The sequence below is a fragment of the Muscardinus avellanarius genome (genome assembly GCF_963383645.1).
Source record: "Muscardinus avellanarius genome assembly, chromosome: 15".
Lineage (NCBI taxonomy): Eukaryota > Metazoa > Chordata > Mammalia > Rodentia > Gliridae > Muscardinus > Muscardinus avellanarius.
The window spans coordinates 33,447,401-33,472,780 of NC_137801.1; the positions used below are offsets into that span (position 1 = coordinate 33,447,401).

Genomic DNA, 25,380 nt, shown 5'->3' on the forward strand with positions numbered 1-25,380 from the left:
GTTTTCTCATTAAGAAATGTGCCCATTAAATTATCAACATCAGAAATCAGGAGATGAACAATATTAAATTAAGAAATGTGCCCATTAAATTATCAACATCAGAAATCAGGAGATGAACAATATTCTGCATTTTTTTGTGTCATAGCCAATGTCCTTTCTGTGTTTGTTACTGAATGTTCCCGATGTTAACAGAATTCTGTTCTCTGGTTTAGCAGCTGTGTGATCATGAGGAATTTCATGGTTCTGGGTCTCAGTTTCTCATCTGTAAAATGTGAGGAACTGACATACAAGTGATAAGTTTTTATGAATATTAGAAGCAAATATGTAAATTACCTTGCTCAGTGAACTGAAACAAAAATATTTTTGTAAATAAAATTTATAGTGGCAGATAATATAGAGTAACAATTATTTCAATGATAAATTTTTTACTTGAAAACTTAAGACAATTAAACTGCAAAAATCTGTGAAATTACTTCAATGAAACAGACATTAAGAGCAATGATATATTTTGGTTAAATGCCCAGTAGCTATAAAATTATAGGAATAAACTCAATAGCTCACCTTTCCATTTCTTGTAGAATGCTTTTGATGTCTTTTTCTAACTTAAATTTTTTTCCAAATGGAATGTCAGAAATAATAACATCGACACTTTCTGAAGGCAATGGCAATTCTGAAATACAGAAACCAGAGAATCCTATTACAGTAAGGTCAAATATTGACAACCTAAATAATGAGAAAACTAAAGTACACAGAATTATTTTTGCATATTAAGTAAAATTTACTGTCTCTATGGAATTACAAGACCCTAAAATGCTTTCAGGCATTAAAGACAAATGGCACAGTTACTGTATTCGGTTCTTTGAAAAATGGTTTTTCAGGCATGATAAAATGATATAAGCACAATTTTAAATTAACCAGAAAACTCAATTCTTTAAACATATTATATGCACAGAAAGTTGCCAGCTCCAGGAAGAAATATATTACATTGTCTAGAATATCTTTTTACAAAATTATATTTTACAATTTTAATTTCTCTTTTCATTAATATATCAAATTTTGTATGTCAGTTCTGTTTCTTTTTAAGGGAGAGAATCCACAACTATCATTGTATTTTTAAAGGGAACTCAAAAAGTTAAGAATATCTAAGTCTTAAGAATAGAGAAAAGGCTACATAGTAATTAACAAAATGAATATTATCATTAAACAAAATGAAATATCTCTTTTTTTTTTTTTTTTTTTTTTAGGTACTGGAAACTGAACCCAGGAGCATTCTACCTCTAAGCTATACCCCCAGCCCTAGTTTTTTATTCTTTATTTTGAAACATGGTCTCGCTAAATTGCAGAGGCCTCACTAAGCCTGTCTCTGCCTCCCAAGTACTGGGATTACAAGTGTGTGCTACCATGCCTGGCTTAATATCTTATTATTAATCTAAATTTTCTTTTCATTTGAACAGTTTCAACTCAGAAGGTTCATAATAAGGTACTATACTTAACTGTCACACCCCATATTCGGAGTATATCTTCTACTTTCTACTTTTACTTTCCCATAACCTAAATGAAGTATCCTTACAGTAAGTGTATATAAAGTTAGTATAGTTCTAAATCTACAGAAATCAAATACAATTTAAATAGATTATTTAAAGTAATATATATATATATATATATATATACACACATATATATATAATTTTTTTTTTTTAGTGTGGGACTGGGAATTAAATCCAGGGGTGCTCAACCCTTGAGCTACCTAAACCCTAGTCCTTTTTATTTTTTATTTTGAAATAAGTTTCACTAAGTTGCTGAGGCTGGTCTCAAACCTGAGACCTCCTGTCTCAGCCTCCCAAGTACTGGGATTGTAGGTTTGTGCTACAATACCTGAAAAAGTAATTTTTAATAAGTACCATATAAATTTTTGTTGGCAGGAAATACTAAAACAAAACAAAAAATCCTGTTACCTATGAAAGTCTAATGGCTACTTGCCAGTTCTCTCCTAGATCTAACCCTTGAATGAGATTAGCAGAGTAGCAGATTGCTGGAAAAAAGGAAGAGAGTAATGTTCTTTGAAACCTAGGCAGGGATTCTTTTGTCCATTTTTGTTTGTTTCCAGTGCTGAGCATCAGCCTAAGGCCTTGTGCATGCCGGGCGAACACTGCACCACCGAGTAGGGCCCGCCCGTTACACTGGACTCCATGCACTTAGTTTTAGGCTGCTGATACAGAACACCTTCTTTTGAGAATTATTTCCATTCTTTTTGTAAAATAACTAAAGATACTAAACAGCCATTGAAGGAAATCATAGTTATCAAGGGTTTTATATATAAGGAGCCAGTCAGTAATTTCCTTGACTTTAGGACTAAATATTTTTCTTTACACTACATACATAATTTACCCATCAGTGAACTACTTAATTTCTAAAATGCTACTGTTAATTTTTTCCCTTCTTTTACTCCTCCATTTTTACTGGCAATGCTCCTGCATTATATAATTTGCCAAACTGCTTTATAAATAATTTTAGAAGTCAAAGGAATACAATTTATACGGGTAGATGAAGCTAATGTTTACAAAAGTTCCAGAACTAAGCGGTGCAGTCTTCCGACGGAGCACTTGACTGATGTGGGTGGGTGGAGGCTCTGGGATGGACAGTCTGCACTATCTTGGCTTTGGATTCCTAAGTAGATCTGGAGTACCTCCCTCAGAAGCTGATAAATGAAGTACTGTGTGGGGCACATTTAGAACAGTGCTGGCACACGGGAGCAGTTAGTGACCACTAGCTGCTTGAGGGGATTACCTATAATGTCCTCCCTGACATCTGCAGGAGATGAGTGAGGTGGAAACCAGTGGGCCTGAGTCCTGAGACGAGCTCTGCAGAGTCCAGTGCTTCCTTTTCACACTACTAGGTCCTTCAAGGCCCAGGCAGGCACCACTGCAAGGTGGGCTTCGTCACCACTCTCCAGGCCTCCAGCCTCGTGGAGTGGGCCCCAGGCCAGCAGCATCAGTATCATTCGGGAGCCTGACTTGGTGTGTAGAGTCAACTCAAGGGCTTCTGCAAAATACCAATGCTTGGCCCCAATTCCAGAGTTCTAGAAGCAGAAACTCCTAAACCATGAGCATTTAACCCAGACACCTCAGCACTCAGTGACACCATTTTTTTGTTTTTCTTCTTGGTACTGGGGACTAAACACAGGTGCATTCTGCCTCCAAGCTATACTCTCAGCCCTTTTTATCTTTGTTTTTATTTTGAGACAGGGTCTCACTAGGTTGCTGCTGAGAGTCTCGATAGATTGCTGAGATTGGTCTCAAACCTGTGATCCTGCTGTCTTAGCCTCCCAGTCCAGCTAGGTAAAACCTTTTAAACTATTAAGTGTTTTGAACTGCTTGTACATAGTTTGCTTGTAACTAAGAAGATAAGATTCTAAAATAGAAGTAGCTCAAAACAAGTAAAAATCATTTCTTTTTTTATATCTCTATAAAAGCATGAAAAGATTAGTTTTAAAATACTGGTTATTTAGAACAAGAAAACTGCCTTATTTTTTCCTTTTTCCAGGAGAAAAATCAGTAAAAACTGCTTAAAACGCAGGATTATGGCCTCAAGATTATTTTCTTCCAACAGATTTTAGGAGCCTTTAAGGTATCTTTTTACGCATATATTTCAACAAAATACTTAAGTTGCTTGAGGACTTTCCCAGGGTTTGACACCCACTCCTATCTTCTTTCCTTGTTCTTCTGCTGTTATTTTTCCAGTGTCCAGGATTCCAACATTCACGTTCTGTCACAGGAATTTTCATTGTTGATTAAAATTAGTTCTATGTTTAATTCAATCCTCATCACCTTTCATTTTGTCTTGATTTTCTCTCTCAGTTGATTCTTCAGTGTCTGGATATCATTATTTTTTCCCCAAAAGGGGTTATTAGTAAAATGTTGACTGAACTTTTTCTTACTTAAAAATGTCTGTTCAAAATGACAGTTTGGTTAAGCCGGGTGTGGTGGTGCACACTTGTAATCCCCGCGCTTGGGAGACTGCTACAGGAGGATCGTGCAGGTTTGAAGCTAGCCTCAGCTATTTAGTGAGGCTTTCAGCAACTTAGTGAGACCCTGTTTCCAAAAAAAAAAAAAAAAAAAAAAAAGGTCTGGGAGTATAGCCCAGAGGTAGAAAGCCTCTGGGTTTCATCCCCAGTACCACCAAAATGACAGTTTGGTTGAGCAAAATATTTATGTCACATACTGCTTAAGTAACTTTGTAAATACAATCTCAGGACTTTGTAAAAAAAATACAATTCTATTGGCAATTGTTCTATAACTTTGTTTCCATTGTGGCCAAAATAAATTTTGAAGTTTACTGTAGTACATTATTATTTTCCTTTGTTTGGTTTATTTTTTTACATTTATTATTGTTTTCTCATTTCATTGAAGGTCAGGAGTGTGCAAATCCTTCATTGAAATTTTAATCTGCTATGGTATCCCAGAAGACTATAATAATTTAGTGTATGTGTTTGTTTATGTGCGTGTGTGTTTGTCTGTCTATTACTGGGGATTGAACCCAGGGGCATTCTACTTCAGAGCTAAAACTCTAGCCCTTTTTAAATTTTTTGTTTTGAAACAGGATCTCACTCCTTGCTAAACTGATGAGGCTGTGATTGTCCTGTCTCAGCCTCCCAAGTACTGGGATTTCAGATGTGTGCCACCATGCCTAGCTAATAATTAATCTTAAACATGCAAAATGTGGCTTGGCATCCAGATTAGGTGATCATATAGTTGACAGTCCAATTAGGAACACTGTTCAGAATGACACTGCTATAAATAAAATCATATGCTTTTGAAATACTATCCTGCAAATATGCTTATTATGGTGGATCTAAAAAGAACACATTTCTCTGCACACTGAGACTTAAAATATTTTAGTGTTAAAAATAAGCAAAATAATTATTTGTAGTATGTCTTCATACACTGATCAGCCTCTCAGATGTATTAGTCTCTAATCCCATGTTATCACGGATACTTTCTGAGGAGCACAGTATTTTTTAAAATATGGATTTAAAGAACTTTTTTTTCATAAAACTACCTGTGATCTTTGACATTTCATTTTCAAGTCCTTTTATACTACAATATCTTTGAGAAAACATTTTGTCTGCAGGTGTTAAAGTAATTATAGAGCTCAAAGCAAACTCTGCTAAATGGAAGACACTTTCAATTCTGTTTCTTTCATATGGAAAGTGTAAATATTCCAGCTCACAGTTCTTCCATTCAGGGTGCCTTTGACAAATATTTTCATAGCACAAAACTCAGGTTGTCACTACTGTTCTTTTGCTTTACCAAATTTAGATGCTATAAAATTAAAACCTTCTCAATTTCATTCTAATTCATTCTATAATACACATATGTCCAATTAAAGTGAAAGTCTTGCAAAGCTTCTTCTAATAGGACAGGCCACGTCTATTTACAGGATTCCGAGTCCAGTCTTGTGCACTGTGAGTTTGCAATGACTCGTCCACGGCCTCTTTGGTCACGTAAGGGTAGATTTCAACATCTTCACGTTGCCAACTTTGTCACTACGATTCATCCCCAAATTCAAAAGCTTAAGTTTTCTGGCACTCCATTTATTGAATCCTTTGATTATAGATATCCAAAGGCACTTGAACAAAATTCAACCAAAATTAGGAAACTTGTTTTACTCAAAACAGAAAGTGTAGTCCTAGATTGTAGGGCTGCTTTACAAAGTCGTTTTTCAAAGGCTTAATCTTTTCTCTCTTTTTCTTTCCTTTTTTGGTGTGTGGTACTGGGGATTGATTCCAGGGGTGTTCTACTTCTGAGCTACATCCATATACCTATTTTTCTTTTTGAAACAGGGTCTCACTAAGTTGCAGAGAGCCTCTTCAAATTGCTGAGGCTGGCTATGAACCTGTCTTCCTCCCAAGTACTGGGATTATAGGTACGTGCCATGGAACCTGGCTGGGCTTAAACATCTTAAACCCAGTTGATGATGGGAAAGCAAAGAGAGAGAGTGTATTTTTGCATTCAGGCATTTTCATCACTAATAGCTTGCAGTTCAGTTACTCTATATATGTTTAAAAAATAAAAGTGCTGATCATTTTGACAACTTGAGTTTCTATTTCAATTGACAGGATCCTGCAGACATTTGGAGGTAATTATGAATTGTATGGTACTATATAAAATGCTAGACACACTTCTCCATAGGTTTTGGTAAGAATATTAATTTTTATCATGTGGCCCATTGAATTACTGCACAAACAGAGACGCATGCAATGCTGAACTGAATTTAAAGTGGTATTCACAAAGATGGTTCATCTTTCAAAGGAAAAAAAAATCCTAAGTTTTCAAGAATTGGTAAGAAAGAAGCTGAACTACTACTGGAATTGGCTTAATTGATTTTCTTTCTAAAGCATCTGATGTTGATGCAAAACTGGCAATATTTAACCATCTGCGAAGGTCTTCTAGTGGAGCCAACATATCAATAGCCATAGTTTCATTTTGCTTATGTGCATAAACACATTGGAATTGAAATGAGCTAAATTAATTTAGAAGACTATTCATTTAAGCTAAATGAAAAGTCATGCTTCGCAGAGTGATATTTAAATGCATTTTCTTCAGCTGAATGTGATAAATAGCTGCCTTTGAACCAAGCACCCTTAAAATAACTACTACTAAGTTTTGAAGTAAATACTAGATGCTCCTATAAACAGACTTGTTTCATTTGGTAAGTGACATCACCACCACTCTCATAGTAGACGGTAAATGTCAACAGACATTTACTTGAGTTATGTGTTTGCCATTAGTTTTCTTGAGAACTGAACTCAGTCCTTACTTTTTCATTTAAATTACATTTTAAAAAACTTACTGCTGTAGAAAGTGTAGATTACAAAACAGAAGTGTTATCAAACAATAAAATGATACCACACAATAATATAATAAATGATGCCAAATGACAAATGAAAAAGCTTATCCCCTATTTCCTACACATATTCTTTGCACTGTTATATCATTGTGTTCAAATTTCTCTGGATCCCCAAATGGGTGGCCGAAGGGTCATGAATCTTGTAGAAGACGGCAGGGCGCCGCTCAGAGGAGGATGCTGGTATGAAGGAAAGCGCACCACAGTACAGGGCATTTGTAGATGCTTTGGAAAAAAGTATGTCGTACTGCAAAGTGACAGTAAATGACACCTGCAAACAAAGCACAGCTGTTGCCAGTAATCTTGTTATCAACTGTCACTGGAGTGATGTGTGACAGGCTGCAGAATGGCTAATTGGGAGCAGGGAAAACTTTTCCTTTACATGGCTCTGCTTTTTGCATTTTAATTAAATCATAAATGTGTTTTTCTTGCTTAAATGTATAGATCATACCTTCCATCTTATGCTAAGAATGTACATATATTTATAGATTAAAAAAAGCCTAACTAGTGCATAACTGTTATTGCTTAAAATAACTTATAATATTCATTTGATTCCAAATCGTCATGATGATTTAAACTAAGACATAAATATATATGATCTCTGCATGTAAAATGATCATCTCTTTTTATACTGGTAGAGGGTTATAAAATAAAGGAAAAGAGCTAGGTGTGTTGATGTACACCTGTAGTACCAGTACCTGGAAGGCTGAGACATGAGGATTGCAGGTTCCAGGCCAACCTCAGCAACTTAGAGAGACCCTTAGCAACTTAGCAAGATTCTGTTTTGAAATAAAAAGTAGAATCCCCTGGATTCAGTCCCCGGTACCACAAAGATACAAAAGATAGAGAGTTCTTTTTTTTTTTCTTTTCTGAAGATCACACAGCAAAGAAATAAAAGTAAATTCAGAATTTATACTTGATCTATTGGGTTATAAAGTCCATGTATGCTCTTAGTTACTATAGTAAAAAGTGTGAGATAAGTTTGTCAGTGTTAAAAAAAGGGGGTTCATGGGCCTTGGTATTCCACTACTTTTTTAGTTTTTTTTTTTTTTTTTGGTGGTACTGGGGACTTAACTCAGGGCCTATTACTGTATGCTAGTTATGTGCCCTAACACTAAGCTATATTCCCAGCCCCCAGCATTATAAATTTCATTTATGACCAGAGGTCTTAAAGGTAAAACCAAGCTGGAAGAGGTGGCCCAGCCTTTAATTCCAGTACATGGGAAGCTGAGACAGGAGGGTCACAGGTTGGGGGCCAGCCTCAGCAACTTAGCAAGTTTTCTCTATAGACTTGTGTCCTATGCACAGAAGAATCCTATTAAAAATCTAGCAGAGAGGCTAAAAAAGTAGTCATTGGCTGCAAACAACTATGAAATCTCAATCAACCACACTTCTTTACATTGGTTTAATTATGTTTTTACACAAAAGTTATCCTAGTATCTTCTTTTATTGACACTTCACCTTTGCTATTTTTTCCACTATAATAAAAATTTTTTAAAAGGGCATTTTGTTCCTTTTGGTTATAGGTTTGCTGCCAATTTAGTGACAAGAGAATACACTTTCCTTAGCTGGGAATTAAATATGCAGACATTTTTAAAGGGGAGAGGAGCACCAGGGGACCAACAAAGAAACAAGGAATGTGAAGCTCTAAAATATTCTACGTTCCCTGGGTTATCAGGGAATGCTATTCCAACTGGACCTTACGGATTTGATTCTGGTTCCATCTGTCACTGCTGATTTCCCATCAGTAAACATGGGAATGATTTCATCTACTTCACAGGCAGCCAACCATCCTGGTTTGCCCTCAACCTTCCTGCTCCCTCAAAGTACTGACCTGGCAAACTGGGGCAGGTGCTTATCTTACTCCTGGGTACATCAGGGATAGTGCCCAGTGAGAGATTTAAAAAAAGGTAAGATAATTCAGAACACTTCAATAGCTTATCTGGAAGAAATTTCAATAATAATTATTGTACTACTCTCTTTATTTTATGCCTTTATTATGTGATTCCTGGTTATGAAATAAGCCATGATCCTGATGCAACAAATACCGCTTAAAGGGCATGGTTTGACTTTAATGCTCAAGGAAACTATATAAACTTGCTTTCTAATCATGAATCTTTTGAAAAATAATAGTTATAATATTGGGAGTAAACTGAGTATTAGCCCCACAGAGCTATTCTAGAGCATAAAAGTTAAACCTTTACATATAGAAAGTGATTCTTGATTTTAGTATCTTACCTATGACAGAGACTTTAAGTACCTCAATTTTATCCTCAAGGCCAGCAGTCTTTAGATTGTCACATGCACCAAGTAACTGTGCATCACTGACATCAGCACCCATGTAGTATGCATCCTATGGGGAAAGAAACTCACATTTTAAGTATAAATAAAATTATTATGTATTTTATTTATTTATTTATTTTTTTGTGGTACTGGAGATTGAACCCAGAGGTATTTTACCTCTGAGCTATACTCCCAGCCCAATTTTATTTCTTATTTGGAAACAGGGTCTTGCTAGGTTGATGACAGTGTCACTAAATTGATCAGGCTGTCCTCAAACCTGTGATCCTCCTGTCTCAGCCTCCCAAGTTCAGGAATTAAAGGTATGCACAATCATGCCCGGCTTAGATATTTTAGTAGTTAAAATCTACTAGCATGTTTTCAAATGGTGAAAGTTAAATTGATATTTTAAAATTCAAGTTAAAATAAATTTGTTCTCTAAAAATACTTAATAAATTAAAAGTTTTTGTTATAATTTTATAATTGATTAATTAAAAATTTTTGTGGCGCTGGGGATGGAATCCGGGGGCATTCTACCTCTGAGCTACACCCCCAATCCTATTTTTTATTCTTTAATTTGAAACAAGGTCTCACTAAGTTGCAGATGGCCTAAGTAGCTGAGGCTGTCTTCAACCAGCAATTCTCCTGTCGCAGCCTCCCAAGTACTGGGATTACAAGTGTGTACCACCATGCCCAGCATAACTTATTAATATTTTATAGTTATAACTGATTAAAGAATTTGGTCTTAGTATAATCTAGGTCAAGACTGGATTACTGGAATTATTATTGGAATCTTGTCATGTCTTCCTAAGTTTTCACAGAGAAAATAAGTAACATAAGCAATTTAAAAAAAATCCTTTATCATCTATTTTAACTACAGTATTTGGTAACTCATATAACTAAAATAAGAATCCTCAAATAGATACCAATAAATAATTGGGGACTATATATGCTGATTAAAGTAAACATATTACTTAGTTTACAATCTTTATGACTTACTGGCCATTCTTTAGCAGCTTCCAAAAGTATTGTTCCAAGCCCACACATTGGATCTAAAACAAATGCACCAGCCTATAGACAGAAATATAAATTTGATATTATTAAGCCTACCGTAATAGGTCTATTAAAAAAGAAACCCAAACCTAGAGGAGTCAATATTTCAAGAGTGCAGATATCTTATTATACTTGGATAGAAATTTCATGTAGTTAAAGCCCTAAGGCAGGAATGCATTTGCTATGTTTGAAGATGAGGGAGGCCATTGCGGCCAAAGCACAGTGAGGGGGAGCTAGCCAGGGGTGCCATATGGGTGGCTATAGGGCATGCTGCATGTGCAACCACCCTGACAGAGGCATGAAGCTCAGGCTCCACGCCCATGGGGCCCCTGGGCCTCTGCTCCTCCCTGAGTCCAGGCTGACCAGCAGTCATGACTGCAGTCCCGCAGTTATGTGGCAGAGGGAGGGAAACATGACAAACGGAGCTCTGCTCTGCAAGGTGCCACCCGCAGGTGACTCACAACCCTGCACCTGCACCTCACTGGACAAAGTGGGAGGCTGCACAGCACGGTGCCAAATTGCACTTGGGAGGAGAACGGGAATTTGGAGAAAAACCAATTTCTCCCACTCTGGGGATCATGTCATGTCATGTCAAATCTTACAGGTACTTTAAGGATTCTGGTTTGATTTCTAAGGACAGGCAACTATGGGTCTGAGTAAAGGAGGCACTTGTATTCTCTTTGGAGGGGATCAGCTGGTTGCAATGCCAATCACACACCACAGAGGAGCGAGAGTGTTAAGAAGGCTACTTAGGAGCCCAGGCAGGGGAGGATGGTGGCTTGCATTAAGAGTGGTATTGGTGGAAGTGGCTAGATTCTGGATCTATTTTAAATAGTGAGTCCAAAAGGAAGGATTGGCTATGGAATATTAAAGAAAACCAATAGTCTGGGATGACTAAATTTTCTTTATCTGAACAATGGGGAAGAGTTGTCTATGAGATAAGAAAAGAGGTGGGGAGGAAAAGATTCGGAGACAAGAGTATACTTCTGCACATTAGTTCTGTGATACCTCTCAGTCCTCCAAGTAGGGATATATGAATCTAGAGTTCAAGGGTTCAAGGTTCAGTTTACAGATATGAATTTGGCAACAGTCAGTGTGAGTCAGTTTAACTCATCAGACTTGGATGGGATCATCTAGGAAGCAAGGGAAGTGAAAAGAGGAAAGTCATGGACTAGGCCCCAGTGATGTCCTAAATACAGATGTTATGAAGAACCAGGTGTGCGTACGGAGAAGCACGTAGGAATGCAGAGGAGACCGAGAGTGGTGCTTCTGAAACAAAGAGAAAAAAGCTGTTTCCAGGATTGTGATCCCAGAGTCCACGTGCTAATGAGGAAGAGGAGCTTATTCAGCGGGGTCCTGGTGATTCAGCCTTCATGAAGGATGGGAAGACAGGAAGCAGAGACAGCAATCATGGACAGTTATTTGTGTTTTTCTTTATAAAGGGAAGCAAAAAAGGGGGTGGTAGCCAAGGAAACATGTGGGTTCAGGAAAGGATATCTGTTTCTTCAAGTTGTGAGATCTCGTAGCAGGTGTCCTTGCTGATGCCACTGGTCCTTAAGTATGCAGGAGGAGAGGAATCCAGGCCCCAGGCACTGGAACAGAACAGGCTGTTTATGCCATGACAAGTCATGTGGGCGCTAACTGATTTGTGGGTAGGTTTGGTGAGGAGAATGTGCTGGCCTTCTCTAAGTTCTGACTCTAATATTTTGTCCAAAAGAAGGAAGAGTTAACAGTGTGGACAAGGGGATGACCATGATGGAACATAAAATCCAAGCTGTGAAGAAGGGATGAGGCCGGGGATGAGTAACCAGCAGCGGCTCAACGACTGGAGGTCCCTGGAGAACTCATGAGGGAGCCCAAGAAGGCAGAGGGTAAAGAGCATGGGCTAAGAGAGAACTGTCTTCTATTACAACAGGGACCCTCCTGCCTCAGCCTCCAGGGTATCTGGGACAACAGGTGTGTACCTCCACACCTGGCTAAGAACAGGATTCTTGAAACTGAGAAATCCGGGTACAGCAAGGTCTAGGATGTGACTAGGGCAGATGATTAGAGGTAGGGAAATCAAAAAACTAATAAGCAGGTTAATGACTGGCTACAGAGATAATAAAGAATTATGAGACTAGTGATGTAGGTCAGTTGGAAAGGGCCTGCCTAGAATGTGTGAAGCCTGGATTGTTTGATCCCAGTAAAAACACACACACACACACACACACACACACACACACACACACACGAATGGGATAATCTATAAGAATGGGATAATCTGTTGTCATATGCTTCAAGAACACTGAGAGGCTCTGGGCAAAAGGAAGCAATCAATCAATACATAAAGGGCAACCAGCGCCAAGCAGGACACCTACCCCACCTTCGGGCCCAGTGGTACTCAGATGTGGGAGAAAAAATATCCATCACTTGATATGTCTACAGAGGAAGCAGATCCTCAGTGGACAGCCAGGTATCAGGCAGAGCCAAAAGGGTACCTAGTGGAAAGAAGCAAAGTGTCCTTCAGGAGACAAACACTTTTTCCTAGTACTAAGTTCTAAGGGAAAGGTACTTAGACCGTGCAGAAGCAGTAACAATATAATGATTTAAATGATGGTTTTGTTTAAAATTAATAATATGAGAGCTTTTATTAAGACCTTAATATGTGCCAAACACTGTGTTCTTCCTCTCTTAATACCAGTTTTCAGTGAGGTAATCTGACCCTTGATAACTTTAAGTATCTTACTTTTACCTTAGAATCTTTTCTAGTCATGATGTTTGCTGACCCAGAATACTCCCCAGAAGTAGAGTAATATTTCTGAATCCTCACCATAACAACTAAATGTGGAACTTGATTTTCCTTACTTGTTATGGCATACCGGAAGGAGATCTGCTTATGGAAAATGTAAAAAAAATCTGACATTCCAATTTTAAAATTTAATTTTAAGATGCACTGGGAAATCCAAGGTTGAGGTGTCCGTGCCCTGCGTGGGGTCTATACTCCCAGAGAGCACTGAGCAAGCTGGTACCAGTTACTCTGTCGTGGGGCATGGCCCTCCTGCCACAGGCACTCTGCTGCACTACTTCCTCCTTCCTTCCTCAGGCCTCCTTTACAGCTTTCAACTGGACAGACATTTTTGACTCTTGGTTTAAGCAAGGCAAAGGGACAGTAAGGAAAAATGATTAAGCATTACCTTTAGATATTTTTGACCACTTAATTTTGATTTTTTTCTGAAAAATGTATATTTATATTAAGATAAAGGTAACACTTCAAGTTTATGGGTAGTTATATAGGTTTATGTTTAAATATAAACTGTTGAAACCATTGGTGTTTTAGAAACGAATGAATTGTAATCATCTCTCTCTCTTTACACTAAAAGAAATTTGGGATAAAGACTTAAATCCAATGAAGGAAAGCAGGGGATCTGGGTCCGTGATTGCTCAGGAATCACGACTTTGGACCTACTGAGTCAACAAAGAAAAATCACCGCACATCTAAGGGGAAGGAGGTTTCTCCCTAGTGATAAGAGCTGGAGGGGGCAGGAGAATATCTGAATAAAGACAGTCAGAGCTTTTAGAGATACTCAAATGTGACACACATACTTTCTGACACATGAGTTTTAAAGTAAAAATATCAACAAATGAATTTAAGTAGAAATATCTCTGAGTCTCGTTATAATATTGAAGATGATATTTGAGAATAACTCAAAATGCAGAGCCAAAATATAAGAAGATGAAAACCACAGAAGAGAGAATCAGAGACTTGGAGGGCGGAGCCAGGAAGCTTAGCATTTTCATAACTGGTATTGTAGTAGTAAGAAAAGATAAGAGTTTAAAGTAAAATCTGCTGAGCAACTGAAGCAGTAACAATTCAATAAGTAATGGGAGAAAGAATATCTGGGTTGGAGAAAGAATAAGTGATAATTAGCTATTAAGTAATAATAACCTTGTGTCCCATATAATAATTACCATTTTAGTTACTATTACATAGCAGAAACTAATACATATTTTCTATATACCAGGTACTATTCTAGTTGTTGTATTAATGCTAATTCATTTAACTTTGGAATGTTCCTATAAAACACTTTCTATATTGCAAATGAGAAACTGAGGCAGAGCTATAAAATATCTTGCCCCAAACTCCCTGGCCTACTAGTAAGTACGGGAGCTGGATTAGGATCTAGGCAGTCACACTCAGAAAACTCTGGGCTGAATAGAAGAGACATATTGTTATAGTTAGATGTAAAATGTCCCCTAAAGTGCTCATTTATTAATATTCAGGGCTGATATAGCTGAGTCACAAAGGCTGCAATCCCAGGGATTGCTCCTCCCCAGGGGGTGTGGCTTTGGGGATTGCTCCTCCCTTCCCCTCCCCTCACTCACTCTCTTGCTTCTGGCCTCTGGGAAATGAGGAGCAAAGCTGTGTGCTCTCCCTCTCCACGCCTCCTGCTGCCATGCCCTGAGATCCGTGATCCCCTGCCGCACATGGACTGAACCCCCAAATTCTAAAAGGAAAACTGTGGAGAATGAACCTTTCTTCCTCTAAGTGACAGGATCAAATATATTTTGGATTACAGCTGTGAAAAGACTAATACACATTCACATAAAGAGATTCTGGCAATGCTGCTGAACTTTAAAACTTCTGGCCAGAAAGAATGATGTGCCCATCATTCTTTGGCATGGAGCAGAAGCTGAAGGACAGGAGAACTGCAGCTGTGGCACTGAGAGGGAAGTGCTGTAACTCAAGAACCTTCTGCCCAGATAAGATGGGCACAGCCAGGGAGACAGGGAGAACCTGATGAAACCAAGGGATTCACCTGGCACCATAGTCAAATACCATGCATGAGGAAGATGCCTGAAAAAGACTTTACTCAAGCAACACATGTATACCAGAGTAGAGGCTGCAATGGAAAAAGGTAGAGAACAGAAACGGTAAGGAGCAACCCAGATCTGGCATCTTGTAACACACATGTGTATGAATAAAAAAATGTGGGTGATAAAAATTCTATTTCAAAGATTAAGGATAAGCTGTGTTAACTTAAGTGACAACTAAAACTTTTGAAAGAGAAGGGACTTTAAGGGAAGTCTGATATATAATGAATAATTTAGTTTACTCTAGTAGCTGGGGGTTAGGAGAGGAAGGGGTAAAAATGTTTGCAAAGAAGCTGGGTGTGGTGGCGCCCCCTTGTAATCCTAGCAATTGTGAGGCTGAGACAGGAGGATCAGGATTCCCGAACAGCCTCAGGTACTACTTTGTGAGGCCCTTTGCAACTCAGTGAGACGTTGTTTTAAAATAGAGAATAAAAAATAGGGCTGGGGTGTCACTTGGAGAATGCCCCTGGGTTCCATTCCCGGTAAACACACACACACACACACACACACACACACACACACACACACACGTTTCCAATGTCTCACTATAGGGAAAAGTCCTTCTCCATTGGTCTCACCTCATGATGGGGAAGAAAGGGGAAGTTAGGGGAAATGACTTCTTGGTGGTAAAAGCAGTATGCCTTCACAAATGAAACATTTGACATCCTATTAAAATAATAGTGGCGCTGGATGTGTTTAATAGGGAATTCTGGGAAAAGGAACTTTGCACAATAGAACACTAAGTTAAATTTCCAACTGCAAGAAGAAAAATGAAACGATTATCAGGTAACCTGATTAAACTTGCAAACAATTAAAAACTAAACAGAGTAAGAAGGTGGACAATCAGGTGGGGCTGTCCTACTACTTTCTAGATTTTCCCACTGAAAGACAGAGACCATCAGACTAGTATAGAAAGGATCAAAAGCTCTGTGTTTGTAAGAAAATAAATTTGAAAATAAAGTAGTAGTAAAGAACTTTCAGGCAAATGCAAACAGAAAGGAGTAAAAAATATTAATAAGGCATGGTGGGATTTAAATTTAAACTCACTCATCAAGACTAAGAAGACTTTATGTGACCATGAAAAGACATGATTCACAACGAAGCAATAATGTGTACATACCAAACCACACAGAAGCTAAATAATGCAGCAACTAATAAAAATGCAAAAATCTAATTAAAAATTTAACAATGTAATGGGATTTTGAAATAGAGCAGATAATAACATAGTAAGTAAAGGCAACAGAGAACATTTCTTAACTAGAAAATTAAATATTTTTATGGTTATGGGACATTTATAAAGATTGATCAAGATCTTGGTTATAAAGAAAAACAAACTTTTACCATGTAGAGGTTTCACAGGCCACAGTCTGGGGTTATAACACACAAAATCAGAAATAATAAAATGTAGCTAACTTTTGACTCAGCTTTTTTATAGCCCAAATAAATAAAAACTTCACTGTAGCAGCTCTTTAATGCAATGGCAACAACACACAATAAAAACAGAAAGAGAAAAACAAAACAAAAGCAAAACAGAGAAAGGAGAAAGCAAGCAACCAAGATGTACACTAGTAAGAGACTGTATAAGTTAATTATGGGAAAGACATGGCTATTATTAAGAACAAAATAATTTCCTTACCTTAATTTCTGCGAGAGATGCCATTGCCCAAGCTATGGTAGATCTCAGTCCGGCCGTCTTGATGTAAGTTCTGCTGGCTAAGGGGGCCCTATGAAAGAAGAAACGGCTTATATACCAAATACGAATGCATGCTGAAGAACAGGATATAATGCCAGTCACAGAAAGGGAAGGGTCATATGTGTTCTCCAATATGTACAAACTAGGGAGTAATCGGGATACCAGAGGGACTCCAGATAATGGAGGAGAAACCTCAGAGGAGCCAGGGAGGAGGCCTAAGGGAAGGGAGAGGGGAAGAGTGAGGTTCATTGGAGGAATTCCTACCATCAGCTCTGTGTACAGATGTGAAGATACCAATGTTAATCTCAGTACTCTGTATTGGGAAGGGGGTATCAGGAGGTCGGGGCCGTGCCCACCGAGTGCTGTGTGCGTGTATGTCACTGTCAACACGATTTACATTATGACGGGAGACTATAATGTACCAATAAAAGCATATAAAATAAATATACGAGAAAGGTAAATTATGCCAACACCTTGGAAATGTACATTTTAGACAAGTGAAATTAAAATTCAGTTTAAGTTATAAAAAGTGAATCACCAACGAGGGAGGCCTTTCTTAGTTCTTCCCACACAGAACGGATCCTCTCTAGAGCCATCAAGAGGGACACCCTTCTGTGAGGAGGGAGCCACATGGGAGCAGCTGAATGCAGGCTCTCAAATCTATCTCCTATAAAAACGGATAATCTGTATTTGCTTTCTGCTCCTTTGTTTCTTTCTCAAAAGATGAAAGGAAGCATGCAAAGCATTGTCTGAACTAATAAAGCAGGCATCTCCCAGGTGAGTCTCTGTTCTGCATCACTTCATACTTAATCCTCTACCTCTTCAGTGCTACTCTCAGCCAATGTTTCTAGATTTGAAGGAAATTTTCAAAATATGTTGAAATATTATGTACTATTTCTATCTTTCTTATGCAATGAGCAAGCAACATCTTGGAAATTTTCATGTTCTTTTTAGTTTGCTTCACAATTTGTGGAAGAGATAAAGTTATGATTTTAAGAATATATGCAGGTTTGTTTTGAGGTCAGCTTGTTTCAAACCCCTAAGAGGGCTACAAACAGTACACAATGCCACAATATCTTCCAAACTCTTCTTTAAGACTTCCAACAGAATTTCAGGTAGTTAATTTACTAAGCGTGGAATCTTGCATCATTTTCTCATCTTTCTTTGAGTTTGTTACCCTGTTTTGTTTGTATTTACTAAAACCTTTTAAATTCTTTTAATTAGATGATGTGTCCCTTTCAAATAAAAAAAAAAAAGTACGATTGTATACTTACTGCTATAGTGGGGAAGTTCTGTATGTTAAGCCCATGGGAGTTTAGCTTTTTCAATAGTTTTTTTCAGGAAATAATATTCCCATTGTAAATAATATTGTATCTATAGATTTAAGATCAAGGATATAAACTGATAGGGAGAAAGACTAAAATGTTTTGATCAATGAATTCTGCTTCTTCCAGGTAAGCTTGGTAACTAACTTGTTATAAAGCACTCTAGATACAAAAAATTCTTTTGAGTGTTATAAAGCACTCTAGATACAAAAAAAAAAATTTGTACTCTAGATACAAAAATAGAGGCAGTTATAGAAAATTGTGTTTAACTATGCATATTACAAGTCCATTTCTTTTTCTTTTTTCTTTTTTGGTGGTACTGGGGTTCCTGGAAACCCGTCTACCTCTGGGCTACACTCCAAGACTTATTTTATACTTTTTTAAATTTGGAAACAGGGTCTCTTAAGCCAGCACGGCTGGCTTCAAACCTGCGGGATCCTCCTGTCTCTGCCTCCCAAGTGTGAGGATTACAAGCGTGCGCCACCACGCCTACTACAAGTCCATTTCTAAGCAGCAGGAAATTTATGTGGAGACTTTGAAGTTTTCTTTTTTCTTTTTTTTTTTTTTTGCAGGTCTGGGAATGGAACCCAGGAGCATTTGACCTCCAAGCTACACCCCCTGCCCAATTTTTTATTCTTTATTTTGAAACAGACTCTCACTGAGTTGAGGAAGGCCTAAGTAGCTGAGGCTGTTTGGGAACTATCCTCTAGTCTCAGCCTCCCAAATGCTGGGATTACAAGCATGTACCACCACGCCCTGCTGACTTTGAAGATTTTGACAATTAGTATATATTTTTACTAACACATTTTATTTTATGGAGTCAACTCTGCTAATATGTAACAAATGTGAATGTGTTTTTATTTTGCTAAACCTAGGTCAAAGTACTCTGCTATCACTTCAACAAATGGGTCCCATTAAAATCAGTAAAATAAAACTATACAGGGAAAGTAGTAGCCACCAGTGAACTCTTTAAAATCAATTACAATGTGTACGTTGTAGAACCTGCCTAGTGTTTTAAATCAGGCTTTAGCTGGCTTTTACATAGTTCAAAGTAAAAGTGGGTTTTGGCTCCCTTCTCCACCTAGCTGCATTTCTTCTTTATTTTCTTACACACTATTTTCCACAAAGACAAATACTCAGAAATCCCCAGTCTCTAGTCCTGACCTGTCACCTAAGCACCAGATCTTTATCTTCAAATACGGCCCAGAACTGGGGATGGAACCCAGGGGCATTCTATCTTAGAGCTACACCCCCAGTCCTATTTTTTTATTCTTTATTTTGAAACAGGGTCTCACTGAGTTACAAAGAGCCTTACTAAGTAGCTGAGGCTGTCCACAAACTGTGATCCTCCTGTCTCAGTCTCCTGAATGCTGGGACTACCAGCATGCACCACCACACCTGGCTGCACTCAGGCATTTTAACTAGAGGTTAAGTAGTGCAAATTCAAACAGGATCTCCTTTCCCTGTGTTTAATATCTTCATACAGTTCTTCGTGTTCTTATTCCATTTATCATCTGTGTATCAGGGCCATAATCTGTTATCTTCAATCTAGCCTCCTCACCTGAACTCCAGATCTGTGACCTTAAATCTCTCCCTGGACGTTTGTCACTGGATACAGTTTCCTTTCTCTATATTTTGTATCTCAGTGACTAGCACCAGTGTCTAATAGTTGCCTAGATCAGAAATGTAGACTTTTTCTTGAATTCAGTTTTTTTGTTACCTCCAATTTCACGCTGGTTTAATCTCTCATCATTCACTGCCTGGACTACTGTAAGAATTTACTTCTTTCTTTTTCACTTTTAAATATCATTTATTTTGTAATTTTTTGAAATCACAAACCTGACATTACTCTTCTGCTTCAAATTCTTACTGCTTTAGAACAGAATCCGAGCTGTTAATCACGGTACAGAGGACACTTCACGGATTGTTTCTAATTGTTCAGTCTAATTTTCTGCCACTCTCTCTATGTATTCTGTCCCATCTACCCTGGAACTCCTTGCCCTCCCCCACATGAATCAAGCCTCCTCACACCTCCCTGTCTTGACAAGCAACCCCTTATCTATAAGATCTGTTTTTTCCTCTTATCTACTGATGAAGCCTTACTTATTCCCTTTAAGTCTCCTCTTAAGTGATATTTCTCTATGTTCTTTTGCTTATGTGTCCCTCTTTAGGTAAATCCACTTCTCTAACTCTGGCCAAGCATGTATTTATTTATTTTGTTAACTTCTCATATCTCTTAGGCATTTATCATAAAGTCTGTTCTGTCACTAAGCTGAATTCCTTAGACCTAAGAACCATCTTATTTATCTTTGAACTTTGGATAGCTGGCACAATGCTGAGCATATAAAAGTTCACAACTAATATTTCAAATGAAATTAATTGAGTGAATTAATATTACTGTAGTAAATGCTCCTCTTCCCTCATCAGTTGCTGAACTGCTTAAAAAATTAAACAGTTGAAATTTATTTGACACTTACTGCATCCTAGAAAGAGTACCAAGCATTTTTTTTTACAGGAGCTACCTCATTTAATCCAACCACAAAACTATAATATAGGTAATTTTATTTTCCTGATCTTATAGAAAGCATAGAAATAATAATTTGCCCAAACCTGAAGGGTCAATTTGAAGGGCAGGGAGAATTTGAGTCCATAGTCCTTATCCATTGTGCCATATTATACTAGTGATATGTAGAGTTAAAGCTGCATGGGCCGCTGATATCCAAATGCTTCTTTTCTTTAAAGAAAGTTCAGCTGTATCATGGACACAGCCTTCAGGAACTGCTAGGACCCACACTGTGCTGTGACCCTGCGGCTTGCATCTCCCGCCCTGTCTCTCTGCCATGGTCTCGCCCTCTCCTGCGGCCGGGTCCCCAGGTTCTCACTGTGTCCAGTCTCTCTGCTCTCCATCTTCCTGTCTCCCCTTTGCTCACATCCCAGAAAATGGTTCTTCTTAGTCTACACACATCCTTGAGAGTGTTTTCTTCCTCCACTGAGGTGGTCAAGTTGACTTAAACATAATCTTATTTACAGCCACGGCTCATGCAAGATCTGAGTCTTAATTTCGGTCATGTCTTATATTTGTAAACTTTCAGGTACATTACCAATTATTATTTGAAAAGCTTTTAGGTACATTACCAATTACTATTTGAAATGCATTAAGTCTGACTCTTGGAGTGTTTCTATATGCATGTAAATAATCTGGAATAATGAAATTTATTTTTTTGGTTTAAGATTAATATTTTATGTAGATGCAATGTGATTTCAGTCAAAGTGATCATGGAACTTGACAAACCAATTCTAATACATACATGTCCAAGAAAAGCCAAAACAGGTCTAATGCATGAGTTGGATAAGTATGTCTTATCAATTGGGAGGCAGTGTGAGGCGGACACCCCCATGGTTATGTCAGTGTGGGGCAGGAAGGATGAGCTAAGGAAGGAGAAGAGGCAGCTGGTGCACGGTCTCCTGCGCACAGGGCAAGTGGTTGATGTCCGCGTTGGAGATGAGTGGGGAAGGACGGGCTCTTCACAAACAGCGCTGGGATGAACGAGCAGCCACACAGGGAGAACTTGGAGCTACGTCTCTGTAGCCAAACATGTAAAACACCACCCCCCAAGTTACAGAACAAATGGGTAAGGCAAATTTCCAGGGCTAGCAGAAAGCGATAGGAGTGGACAACAGGTTTCTGTAAAGACCGTAGCTCCAAGTTCAAGACCATTCTCACAGGGGATCGGGAGGCAAGGTGCTGCTTCAAGCCAGTGGAATAAGTTTGCAGGAACTCAGGAGAAGGAACTCAGGAGAAGAACCCAGGAGAAGAAAGCCAGAGCCACTGAGGCCGAGAACACAGCTTGGGCGGCTGTGCATCACCTGGCGTCCTGGGTCCACGGGGAGCAGAGGGGCTCAGATAGTGACACTGTTTTCTATGCTGCTAGGCTTCGTGTATTCATGGAATAAAGACATTTAATAACGTTCAAAAACATTTTATAACGTTGAATACACCTGTTCATAAATGGGCATGAAACTTAACTTTTATATATAATTAAAAATTTTAGAGCTGGGAGTGGTGCCACACACTTGTAATCCCAGTAGTACTTGGAAGGCTGAGACAGGAGGATCTTAGCTTGCAATCAGCCTCAGCTACTTAGTGAGGCCCTCCACAACTTAGTAAGACCCTGTTTCAAAATAAAGAATAAAATATTGGGCTGGAGGTATAGCTCAAAGGTAGAATGGCCCTGGGTTCAGTCCCCAGCACCCCCCCCAAAAAAAAATAAAAACTAGTTCTTTTACTTGGTTCTAAGAATCTAAATATAGTATGGTTGCACTTGATGCTACTAGGAATGAGATATTTGATATAAGTTGATTTGCCAAACAGTCATCTTTTTGTGGGGTTGAAGTACTAAAAAAATGTTTATGGGGCTGAAGATGTAGCTCAGTGGTAGACTGCCTGCTTAGCATGAGTGAAGCCCTGGTTTTGATTCCTAACATTCACCCTCAAAATAAAATTAATTAATAATTTAACTATATTATGCTTTTTTGGGGGAAGGGCTAGGAATTGAACCCAGGGGCATTCTACCCCCAAGCTAAACTCTCAACCCTTTTAAATTTTTTATTTTAAAATACAGTATCACTAAGTTGCTAAGGCTGGCCTGGAACCTATAATCCTCCTATCTCAGTCTCTCAAGTCCTGGAATTATAGGCATGTACCACCATACCTGGCTACGAATTCTTTTAAAAGCCTATTTTTCTCTTTTGCTAGTTTTTCCTATCTTGTTTTGGTGACCATCAGTATACTGAGTTCAAATATGATCAATTTTCAGTTTCCTCTATCCATCCTATCAATGATTATGGAATTTTTTAAAAGTCTGGCAAAAGCATTTCAAATTAAACTCAATCACTTTTATGACTATTTCACAGGGATTATGGCCTATGGTTGGCTCCAAAAGGCACTTGAAGTAGGATATCTTGGAAACCTTTCAGGTATGGTATAGAAGAGCAGGTTAGGGTTGGTCTGGAAGAACTTGCAAAATATTGGGGTGGACAGGAACAAGGGTAATTGCAGGGCGAGGCACGTGATGACCTCACAGGAGACGCTATTTAACTCAGGGTGTCTGAGGTGGTGATACCGGCCAAGCTTACCATAGGACCCGAAGACTACAGGAACTCATTCACTCAATATTCTTAGACATCTACCATGTTCTTGTCATTGTGCTAGTCAACTGCTAGAGCTCACCATTAGATCAAAGCAATTATATGTCAGACAGTTAAAAATATACTGGGTCAAGAATTCAGATGTATAAATACTAATACAAATGTGGTATCCCCATAGGACTTTCCTGAACTTTAAAGCATTCTATTGCCTAAAATCATCTGTAGAAAAAGGGTGTCTGAATCATTAACATAAGCAGGATCATGCATACAAAATATTTGAAGATGCCATTAATATTTACAATGCTCCTAAGAAACTTTAAAAGAAGAAATAAATCATATGCATTTATTATTATTTAGTACTCTGCATGACTAGGGAGACATCTGAAGATTTTAAAAACTAGCAATAACTTCTTACAATAAAAGAATAATGGCAATTGGATCTAGAGAATGTTCAAGATGAACTATACTATAGTTTCTATTTTAATTAAATCTTCAAAATGCCAACAGTTTAACATTTTGGGCTTAAATATAGGCTTATAAAAATCACTTGATAATAGGAATAGTTATTAGTTCAGTATTAGTCATATACTCAGAGAAATGACTCTGATAGAATCTTTAACAGCTCTAACTGGTCAGATCAAATGACAAACCCTAAGCTCTATCAGAACACTTTCCTGAACTAAGCAAAGAACTCAAATGTGTGACCCTCTGTTGCCTCTGTTATATCAATATTTCACAGTATAAACAAAACGGTATTTAATTTCACAAATTTTTAAGGGACAAACCTGAAACTTAGAATATAATAATTACCTGAACACAGGAATCCCCACCACTGAGTAAATGTCATTTAGATGTACAAAGACCTGAAAGAACAAACACAAAATTATAAATGGAACAAGAAATTATCATTACCAAGTCACTGACAATATGAAACTTCTAGTGTGAACTTATGTGATCTATATTTTAATATGAAATTTCAAGATCTATTTGTCACATCTGGAAAAATGTTCCACAATCTTTTTTTCTTAAGCAGAGGCAAATTAAATTTTAAGTACATTTCATAGAAAAATTCTGAAGTCAATTTGGTATATACATTATATGGAGAATTATGTTACAAAGAAATCCATGTTACAAAGAAACTTTTTTTTAATGTGTATGTGTGATACTGAGGCTTCAACCAAGGAATGTTTTATCTCTGAGCTAAACTCCCTTTTATTTATTTATTTAATTTAGAAATAGTGTATCACTAAGTTGGTGAGGGCTTCACTAAGTTGCTGAAGGTAGCTTCGAAACAACTTGATCAGACTTTTCAGCATTTTGTATTAAAGAAGTCTTCCTAACTATATCATAATTTTAACCCCAACTAAGACATAGGGTCACACAGGGAGATCATAGCTTACAAATACTTGTGGGGTAAAGAAGTTTCTTTAGCCCAACGATATGGTAACAAGGGTATTCTTTCAATTTACTGTGTCTAGATGAATTTTTGCGTCTTTTACTTCCTTTCTTCTGTTACTTCCTTTCTTCTGTTAAGCCATACAGAGAATTAAAATGTCTAAAGTTAGTAGTCCACATAAATTTAAAACTGTTAGACTCTTCCTTACTTTTATGGTCTGATAAGGTTTACACAGTATTTCAAATGCCATTTTGAATCTTAAGAATATTTGATCTCTGATATTGTCACCCCAAGGGTCATGTCCAGGGTCTCATTCATGTGACGCAAATGCTCTACCCTGAGCTACAAAAACAGCTCCCCAAAGTTATTTTTAGCATAACTATTTTAATCAAAATTATTGCAGTGTTGACACATTTCATCAAGAAAATAACTGTCTGAAGTGACTCCATTTAGACAATTAAATTCCTCAATCAATTAAAATATCACAGCCAAACTTTCCAGTTTTATGTATTATACCTTTTAGCAAAATCATTTATTAGGATTCTTTTCTGCTTACAATTTATACTAAAGATATATTGATCTTGTCTTTACATGTCAAATGTTAAGAACAGCTTCACCCACTACAGAATTATTTTCCTATTATTTTTGCACTAAGAAAGAAATTTGTTAAGATTTGATTATTCTGTCAACTTTTTAGTTACAAATTTTATTACATGTGATTTTAG

The 25,380-nt window shown here is 37.7% G+C and overlaps 1 protein-coding gene across 1 annotated transcript in view; it reads right to left on the reverse strand.

Annotated features, from left to right (window-relative positions):
• Positions 1–598: 598 nt before the first annotated feature.
• The window catches only part of THUMPD2 (THUMP domain 2 tRNA and snRNA guanosine methyltransferase), a gene marked incomplete at both ends in the record, with an annotated part of 38,660 nt that continues 13,878 nt past the window's right edge, over positions 599–25,380 (reverse strand). The window contains 4 exons of the mRNA XM_080711868.1: positions 599–670; positions 10,186–10,257; positions 16,730–16,817; positions 24,070–24,122. Of these exons, the coding sequence (XP_080567994.1) occupies positions 599–670; positions 10,186–10,257; positions 16,730–16,817; positions 24,070–24,122 (285 nt within the window). The remainder of the gene's footprint in view (positions 671–10,185; positions 10,258–16,729; positions 16,818–24,069; positions 24,123–25,380) is intronic.